The sequence below is a fragment of the Astatotilapia calliptera genome, chromosome 4 (genome assembly GCF_900246225.1).
Source record: "Astatotilapia calliptera chromosome 4, fAstCal1.2, whole genome shotgun sequence".
NCBI lineage: Eukaryota > Metazoa > Chordata > Actinopteri > Cichliformes > Cichlidae > Astatotilapia > Astatotilapia calliptera.
This window is the reverse complement of record NC_039305.1, coordinates 1,295,001-1,305,000: the sequence shown is the minus strand read 5'-3', so window position 1 is coordinate 1,305,000 and position 10,000 is coordinate 1,295,001. Positions and strand designations below refer to the sequence as shown.

At 51.3% G+C, this 10,000-nt stretch overlaps 1 protein-coding gene across 4 annotated transcripts in view; it reads right to left on the bottom strand.

Annotated features, from left to right (window-relative positions):
* Positions 1-10,000, bottom strand: part of caskin2 (CASK interacting protein 2) — a 55,174-nt gene that overhangs the window by 25,318 nt on the left and 19,856 nt on the right. For all 4 annotated transcript variants that reach the window (XM_026163870.1, XM_026163869.1, XM_026163871.1 and 1 more), the window contains 4 exons: positions 6,777-6,828; positions 3,085-3,182; positions 2,837-2,982; positions 1,103-1,198 (listed from right to left, as the gene is read on the bottom strand). In XM_026163870.1, the coding sequence (XP_026019655.1) occupies positions 1,103-1,198; positions 2,837-2,982; positions 3,085-3,182; positions 6,777-6,828 (392 nt within the window). The remainder of the gene's footprint in view (positions 1-1,102; positions 1,199-2,836; positions 2,983-3,084; positions 3,183-6,776; positions 6,829-10,000) is intronic.

The window sequence follows — 10,000 nt, the reverse complement described above, 5'->3', positions numbered from 1 at the left end:
ACATTACACCCAACACTGGTCCCAAAACGTCGGCTGCATCCTTCAAAGGACGCATTTGAAGGCCGTCCCAATTCATCGACTCCTTTAAATGCGTCCTTCATTTCCCTGGATTTGAAGGATGGGTCGGGTGTGTCCTTCATGGCCCATCATATCCCAGAATTCATAGCGCGGCCCAGCCAATTCCAGTTTCCAACAATGGCGGCCGCTACTAAGTTTTAAAATTACTCTTATTAATCTTTCTGGGTCACAAAATAAACTTTTAACATATTTTCAGGTGAGAACGTAGCTGTGCAAACTTCAAATATCTGCTCTGTTTATCAAGACATCACATATTTGCAAAAGTGCTGCAACGTTTTCAGAGACGTCTGTTACCCACCAGCTCAAAGCTGACCGGGAGGTCGAGGGTCACTGGAGCCGGGGCGATAACAGCGGACTCCCAGCTTCATCGTTTTCAGACCCCCGCGGTCTGTCGCTACTCAGGTTAAACGTGATATATGAGTCACTCAGACAACCTAAAAATGTTCTTGTTGGGCTTTTTTCAGTGTTTGATTTGTTCCTCAGTAAATCGGTTTGGCTGAGATTAAAGTTATTAGATTAGATAAAATTAAACTTTATTAATCCATCGAGTGGGTTCCTCCTTTTTTTTTTTTTCACACAGCTGAATAAACGTCAAACAGAAAACTGATAAACAGGAGTGTGAGACGGTCGAGAGTTTACTCTGGTGTCCTGATATATTTTAGACAGCAAGGAGCAGACGGCGAGTTTATTAAACTCCACCCAGACAGCGGTGACGCTGATCTGAAGGTTCGACCGTCCCGTTTCACAGCCGCTCACTTCGCGGCCCACGTAGACCACGAAGGCCACGTCCTCCGAAGGATGTGGGCTGCGTTTTTAGGACACAGCTTTTGTCTTTGGTCCTTTTTATTCTTTTGCTTTTTTGTTACCGATTAATTTGAATCCATCACATATTTATTTTTTTGACCGTTTTTCACTTCAGAGACGTTCAGTCCAAAACTAAGAACTTTCCCAGTATCTGTGTAAAGTGCACAGAGACTGACTGCAGAATAAAAGTCCTTTATATGACCGTCAAACACGCGCTCACCTTAACTCGTCCAAACTCACAGGCCAGATCCAGAGGAGTCTTCTTGGCTTTGTTCACCAGACACGGGTTAGACTGATGCTGCAGCAACATCTCAGACTGCAACACACACACACACACACACACACACACACACACACACACACACACACACACACACACACACACACACACACACACACACACACACACACACACACACACACACACACAGTTACAGTCTTATTCAGCTTTGCCTGGTTCACAGTTGAATATAATCCTTCTTTATCTGGTCCTCTGTTCAGAGCCGCTCCTGCGTTCATCAGTCACATGATCTCCACCCACGAGCGCCGGCGTTAAACACAAACCTTACATGGACATTTGTCTGTTTGCTCCCTCTGAGCCTCTGATAATCAGGCAGTGTATGAAAATGGCTGATGCAGCACTTTCAGTACTTTTGTTCAGCTTGTTGACTTGAAGCTGAGAGTGTGCACGTCACTGTCGGGTGTAAGGGAGGCTAAGCTAAGCTAAGCTTCTGTAAACGCCGACACAGAGGCGCTGCGGCGTCTAGCAGCGCTGCATCCTCTGCTACTATCAGTCAGCGATGCTGAGACCTCCACGTGAGCCGTCATTGTTACCACAGCAGCCCTACAAACACGAGGCGCACATTGTCCAGCAGGAAGTAAACCTGGAGGACAGGAAGTCACGGATCAATCATTGCTAGAGGGCGCGATGTGAATCTGACTCCACATCAAACACTCAGCTCTTAGTCTTTCACATCCGTGCTGTCAGGAGGATCTGCTAACAGCTCTGTTCTGACCTGGAAACAAGACTCGAACGTCCAGATTAGCACGCCACCGTCGGGGTCACGGATGTAAACTCACCTACATTCATGCTAATCCTGGCCTCAAAACTGCGAGCGGTGTGTGTGACAGCGGGACGACTCAGCTGACCCGGGATTAACCCGCAAACCTGCTGCATTCATTTCATCAGCCAAACACCCTCCTCCTCCTCAGGCTCACATCTGGGCTGCTGCACCACCAAAACTCACTGCTCCATCTACCCCTCCCTCCTCCATCAGCACCACCTGAATCCCCACCAACCTGGGCTCCTCCCTCCTGTCGGACTTATTTATTACCCAGAGTGTTTAACAGAGTGACCTCGACCTGCCACTGTGAATAACACACACCTGAAGAGGAAACAGCTGAGTGTGTGTGTGTCTGCACGTGTGTGTGTGTGTGTGTGTCTGTACGTGTGTGTGTGTGTCTGCACGTGTGTGTGTGTGTCTGCACGTGTGTGTGTGTGTGTGTGTCTGTACGTGTGTGTGTGTGTCTGCACGTGTGTGTGTGTGTGTGTGTGTCTGCACGTGTGTGTGTGTGTGTGTGTGTCTGCACGTGTGTGTGTGTGTGTGTGTGTGTGTGTGTGTGTGTCTGCACGTGTGTGTGTGTGTGTGTGTGTGTGTGTGTGTGTGTGTGTGTGTGTGTGTGTGTCTGCACGTGTGTGTGTGTGTCTGCACGTGTGTGTGTGTGTGTGTCTGCACGTGTGTGTCTGCACGTGTGTGTGTGTGTGTGTGTGTCTGCACGTGTGTGTGTGTGTGTGTGTGTGTCTGTACGTGTGTGTCTGCACCTGTGTGTGTGTGTGTCTGTGTTCATTTTTTGCCATCATATAAACACACATCTATTCCAGGCTGAGTGATGTGACCACAGGTCATGTGACTAGCGGTGACGCGTGTCACCTTCAGACTGCGCTCGCACTCACCACTTCGTAGTGTCCGTACTGAGCAGCCAGGTGCAGCGGGATGTGGCCGTCGAGTGAGGCGCCGTTGACCGAGGCTCCGGAGCGCAGCAGCATCAGGACCGACTCGGCTTTTCCCTGCCAGGCTGCATAATGCAGCGGGCGCATTCCTGCACGACACCAACAACACAAAAACCGTCGGTGTGAGCCGAGTCGCTGTAAAACACGTGGAGGCGGAGCCGATCACAAGGCGGTGTAACCGAGCGCCTCACCGTTACTATCCTTGATGTCCACGGTGGCCTGAGCCTCGAGCAGCGCTGCCAGCAGCTCGCTCGTCCCTGTGAGAGCGGCGTGGTGCAGCGCTGAGAACCTGGCAGGGGTCAAAGGTCACACAGAGAAACAAAGAGCATTAAAGTCAAACAACCCTCGCCTTCTAGTTTTCACTCGTTTCATTTTTCCAACATTAACTGTGATGGAAAATATTCCCAAACTTTGAAATTAAGACAGGAAGTCGACACAGTGACACTCCCAGTGTCTCGCCCTTTGGGGTAACCACACACACACTCACGCTTTATTCATGAACTTCCTGTGCTGTGTCATGTTTGCGTGTGTGTGTGTGACACAAAGGCGTCACTTTAACAGCTCGACAGAGCGGCGTGTGTTTCAGACTGAAAGCAGCTTCAGATCCTGTTTGCAGCGTGAGGCTCAGCTGGATGCCATCAGCCTCACACACACACACGCACACACACACACGTACAGACACACACACACACACACGCACGCACGCACACGCACGCACGCACGCACACACGTACAGACACACACACACACGCACGCACGCACACGTACAGACACACACACACACGCACACACACACACGTACAGACACACACACACGCACGCACGCACACGCACGCACGCACGCGCACGCACGCACACACACGCACAGACACACACACACACGCACGCACGCACGCACACACACACGCACACACACACACACACGCACGCACGCACGCACACACACACACACACGCACACACGCACGCACGCACACGCATGCACACACGCACACACACACACACACACGCACACACACACACACCACATCAGTGTGTGTGCCGCTGGCTTCATTCACACAGAATCAAAGCGCCTTTGAAAGCAGCGCTGCTCTTCTTCCTCACAACGAGATCCTGTGGTGACTTGAAATCCTGCATCCAGACTCCGTTCTGTGATCAGGGTGTGTCTGAGAGCCAAACAAAAGGCTGAACAAACGCTCCGCGGTGCCTGGACTCGCCGCCGCACGCATGGAGAGAAGGGCGGAGGCCGACTATTGTGAGTCAGACAGACCTGTGGGTGCAGGTAACGGCAACACCTGGGAGCACGTCCAGATGTGCCGGGCTCGTCTGACATGGTATTGTGTGTGCAGATGAACCAGCTTGAACGAGGTGGGCGTGTCACAGAGGTGGGCGTGTCCGTATGTTATCGTTCATGCAGAAACTGCTCCATGTTCGCTTCATGAATGAAACCTGTTGCAGGCACAAACGCCTACAATAAACGGAGCTCCGCCTTTCTGGAACGTCACGGCTCCGATCGGCTTCTTTCACATTCCAACTGCGACCAAACGAACACACGCCACGCCCTCGACCTGCGGGCGACTGCAGCGGCGACCCGGTGGGACCCGGCCGGCCCCCCGACCATCGCAGACAGACAGGGCTGATGAGAGCTGCTCGTCTGTGGGACTCCTGCATCATTCTGCTCACATCTGCGAGGTTCGGTCTGAATATCGATGACATGGATCCTACTTCCACAAACAGACTGAGCCTGACTGACCGCAGACGGTCTTGCTGCTGTTTTAACTCTAAAGATGAAAGCTCTCTTTGTGAGAACAGAGCAACTCGCCGCGTTCACATCTGTTTACAACAAACGCCTCTAAAAAGCACAGGCTGAATGTGAACACGAGGAACCTCTGTGACTGCTTTCTGACTTCGTGATGAAGTCACGAGCAGCGCACGTCGAAGCATCCTCCCCCACATGTGAGGCGCTCGGCAGAGGCCGACGCTCGGGGCCACGCGTCCTGTGTAAAGACAGCAGCAGAAACATTACAGGCGCTCTGCAGCGAGCCGAGAAAGACCCGAAGAAGAGAGGACGCTTTGAGTGCAGCGCTGCTCTCCTTTCTATCTGTTGCGTAATGCGAGCGATGGCATTCATGTGGGTAGGACACGGCGCCGAGGGCAACTCCAAGAGTAATGGATGGATCGCTGAGAGAGGCAGCAGAGAGCAGGAGGAGGAGGAGGAGTCAGGAGCGAGGGTCGAGCGTGTCGGTGTGCCGTGGACATCGCTCGCCTGAACGGGCTGAAGGCTGCTAACGAGCTGCAGACACGTTGTTATTAGCAGAGGATTAAAGGGCGAGCAGGGCGAGGAGGAGGAGGTCACTCCTTTCTTACCAGTGAACATGGAGCTGGGCGCCGCTTTGGGAAACAAATGTTTCACACGCTGGAATGGCTCCTCCTCACTTTACGTCCACAAACATCTGGAACGCCGCCTCCGTGGGCTTCACGTATCCAGACGCGTCGAAGTCCAGACTTTTAATTCGATTCAAACCAAATCTTTATTAAATCACGAAGAACGTTTTTTTAACCAAGTCGCCTCTTTATAGAGGCTCAAACGTACGCGGACGAACCAACATGACGCCAGACTCCAGCATCACATCTGTGAGGCGTAAACGTTCTCTGGACCTCCTCACAATAACATTAATGCAGATAAATGATAACTGAGGTGTTTCAGTAACACCAACCTCAAAGTTCAGATCAGTAACGTTCAATATTTAATGTTTTCAGCATTTTATGAAGCAGATTTGATGCTTTTGTTTTCGATTTTTCCCATAAAAATCTGAACAAAGTAAACAGTTTTTTATTGTGCTCCCTGTGGCAGAGCGAGGGCCTCCCTGACCTCCCCTCTCATCACCGAGCAGGAGGGCCACAGGCACAGAGAGGCCCCGACCTCCCTCTGCTGGTGTCATCCTACAGACTGGAACGCACTGCAGTGGTATTAAATACAACACACACACACACACGCACACACACGCACACACACACACACACACACACACACGCACACACGCACGCACGCACGCACGCACACGCACACGCACTATTTCCCAGCGTCCGTCCTTAAGGAGCCCACTTGTCTCCTCTCTTTAACCTTTCCTGACCTCTGCTGTCAGCGCTGTATTAAGTCATCCGGGCTCTTTGTAAACACTCCTATCTTAATGGTCGCCGCTCTCCCCCCTGACCTTTGACCCCGCTTCCACCAGCCCTCCTCCCCCGGCCCTCTGTGGAGCCCACAAAAGGAGCCGGACACTTGAAGGTGGCGCGGTGGTCTGCAGAGGGTCTGTGAGCTTTTGTGTCGACTTAAAGCTGAAAGGAGTCAAACGTGTGTTGTATGAAGCTCGACGCCCAGCTGACACTTCCTGATTCATGGGTCCCACGGCAGACGTCACACCTGATACACCACAGAGACATCTGGTGTTGATATTTGACCTGCACATCGCCGTCTAATTAACTCCATTTCTACAATAAATTAGTCGAACAGCATAATTGAACGTTTTATTTGTTTTTCCTGCTCTATTATTATTTGACCTCCAGGATGCACAGAGAGGATATAAAGACGTGCTCGTCAGATTGAGGAGGGAGGAAACAACCTCGGGGACTCGACGAGGACAGATTAAAGTCTCCTCGTGTCCTTCCAGGCTGCTGTGTTGAAGCGGCCGATGAACGTCACAAACCCACGCGCTAAAGAACCAGAACAAAGAAGCTTTAACAAAGTTTGTGCTCCGTCCACTCAGCAGATTCAGAGTGGAAACTTTTTATAGGAGCTCGGGGAGCAGAGAGTAAAAAAAGCTCCCTCGCTGGGCGGAGCAGCCCAGAAAACGTCTTTTTATAGTGTTGACTTCATCACTCACCCATCTGAGTCCTGGTAGTTCACATTCAGCCTCTTAGTGGAGCCCAGCAGCTCTGAAACACAAGAACACACAGAAGATGAGCGCCCGATCGTGGTCATGTGATCGTGGTCATGTGATCGTCCAGCAGATCGTTCAGGTGAAGCTGGACGGGAGGACGGCTGGAACACGTGGTTAAAAAGTCAAACGTACACGAAGCTCATTGACTTAAAGACTGAAACCGAGAATAACGCTGAGCTAAAGGATCATGGGTAATGTAGGATTTAAACTGACAGCGTGTCTGTTTCTGACAAACAGACCAGCTGTTATAAACCAGCTGCAGGAGAACCACTGCTTCAAGCTAACCTTGTTCTGATTGGCTGCCCTTTGCAGACAGAAGGTTTAAACACACAGATGGGCGGAGCTTCTGTCTGTGATGTTACGAATCTGAAAACGAGAAGTTTTCAGATTCATGAACCAAACGGCCGTTTCACTTCCTCACAAACTCCTCCACCGCTGTCTTTACAGTTTTGAACGCAGTATAATGGCAGATGCATTCTGGGTAACATTGATGTGTTTGTGGCTGTGTGACAGGTTAATTTGACCTTTGACCTTCCTGTGCGTGTCTTACTGCTGTCCTGCTGACAGCCTGCAGGGTCCAAACTAACCACAGTGCGGTCCTGTATGAGCTCACGCGATCCATCGTTAGAACTTTTCTTTCCAGCGGTGGTCAGAGGCGTCTGGACCGCAGGTGGAAGCTCATGAGTCGGTGATAATGTCCACGTCTGACTGCTGCGGGATGACGAGGTGTCAGAGACTCTCTTCCACCGGAGGAAATCCAATCAGAGCCGATGGGAGGAGAAGCTTCCTGCAGCAGACGGGGACACCGGATCGTAAATCGTCCTCCCGAGCACGCTTCATTAGCCTCTGGCCCGGCCCTGACCTCCTCAGCAGGTTTGCTGCTCAGACACTGAGAGATGAAGCTCGGCGCCTCTTTGATCTGCTGCCAGAAAAGTCTCCTCGCCGCTGGGGGCGACACCACAGACTCGTTCCCGTCCTCGTCTCGCAGACTCGTTTTCACTGCTGCTCGCTGGAATGCCGTCCTTCTTGAAGCGAGGGGGTTCCTCGACGGTCCGGGCTCTGTTTGGTATGATGGCGTCTAATCAGCGCGTCATCGTAACGCCACGGTCAGCAACAGGAAGTCGGAGCGTCTCTCTCCTGCTGAGTTATCAGCAGTCAGAGCTCTGCGCAGGTTCAGGAGCTCATAGAAACCAGTTTAACATCTTCTGACTTCTTATGTCAAAACCTGTAAACACAGCGATCAAAGGAGCTGCAGCGTTTACTGTCAGGGGTCAAAGGTCAGCCTGCAGGGACTTCACAGACACCACCTCCACCGTGAGTCTGCTGCCACCCCCCTCACCCTCTCACCAACAACAACAGCAGCGTTTGAAGTAATGAGGATCTCGGGGCAACACGGCAGGCTCGCCCTCCGGGACCACAGCGCTGCTTTGATAATGACCTGGATTTCAGAATGAACAGGAATAAATCAGCATGAGCGGAGATGCAGGAACGGGCTGAACGCAGGGAGGAAGTCGCCGCCGCTGCGTTTCACCACGTGAAGCGGGACCACTCTACTACACCCTCTCTCTCAGAGAAAGACTGGACGTCATGGCGGAACGAAACGCCATAATTCTATAATCACATCAATAATGTGATCGCTTCATTTTTACATAAATGAGTTTGTTTGACAGCAGCAGGCCCTGGAGTGCTGAGGATCAGTGGAGTGGTGATCAGTGGTCCTGATGGCTCGGGGAACCAGACCACAGCCCAGGCTGTGGACCAGCCTGCTGCTCCCGAGCTCTGTGCGCACCAACAGTCGGCTTCTAACGCGCGGTGATCAGGCGGGGACCAAAAATCCCTTCTGCAGGAAAATGACTGGAAATGATTCAACGATCAAGACGATTAAAAGTAAAAAGTAAATTTAGGCGGTTTAACCCCCTAAGACCTGAACTCTTCCACTGCAGCATTTTTAATTTCTCTTTGATATTTGGGCTGATTGCGACCTGATGAATGTAAAAACAAAGAAGTACCAGATTTTTTTTTAACCTTATTTTTGTTGTTAAGAAAACTCAGAGCCACATACGAGGATATTCGTTTAAAATTTTGATAGAACAGCAGCAGCATAATGTCCTCGTAGGTGGACATCAGGCCCTTGTAGAGCAAGATTGAGTATTTTGGTCTAAATAACCGAAAATGTGATGTCCACACATGTGGACGCAGGTCCTAGGAGGTTAAAGTGAAAGCACTGAGTCACAGCCACAGCTGTGGCCACCGGCGTGCAACTCTCAACCTTGACCCACCTCGCCAGGTTGGAGGCAACCTAACAACCTCCAAACAGTTGGGTCTGACTGACTCACTGCAGTCACTCTCAGACGGATGGGTAATCAAGTCAGCCTCTGCCCACGAGCAAGGCGTCTCTCCAGCAGAGACTGAGCGGCTGTGCTCGGGTTATACTGTTTAAAGCCTTTGTGTCTTTCTGCAGTAAAACTGCAGCGACTACGTCACTATTGAAGGAGGAGTCTGTTTCACGTCTATCAGCAAACTTCACATAGTTGCCAACTTGACTCCAATCGACTGCAGACTGATAGCAGTCCGACTTACTGCTGCTTCACTGACGTGTTGATGCAGCAACGTAACTCTGAAGACGAGCGGCTGCAGACCTGCTTCCCCTGGTTCTGATTGGCTCCAGTCAGCAGGGAAGCTTCCCGCCAGCATCTCTCCAGGACGCCAAACGATCTGTGCGCAGGATGTTTTACGAGAAGCTCCGGTGGGACACACAGCAGTGTGTTTAATCTCTGGGCTTGAAATAGGAGTGACATTGGTCTTAGAACATCGGTCACAGAAAAACCATTTAAACTCCTCTGTAAACACACACACACACACACACACACACACACACACACACACACACACACACACACACACTCTCTGACAACGTGATCAGACGTTAACGAGGCAGGTTTGACATCCACACCGACCCCCGGCAGCTTCTTCATCATCTGCTGCACATTTGTCCAGAGTTATTTTTAACTTTATGTTTGTGGAGCGAGGCGTGGCCGGGTCCCAGCAAAGGCTGCAGGCTTCTGCTTTTTATAATTTCAGCTGAAACGTCGGCGTCCTGCGGATCAGCCGCCACAAGAATGCACGGCGAGGAGGAGCAGGAGGTTTTCTGCAGGAGTCTGCAGATT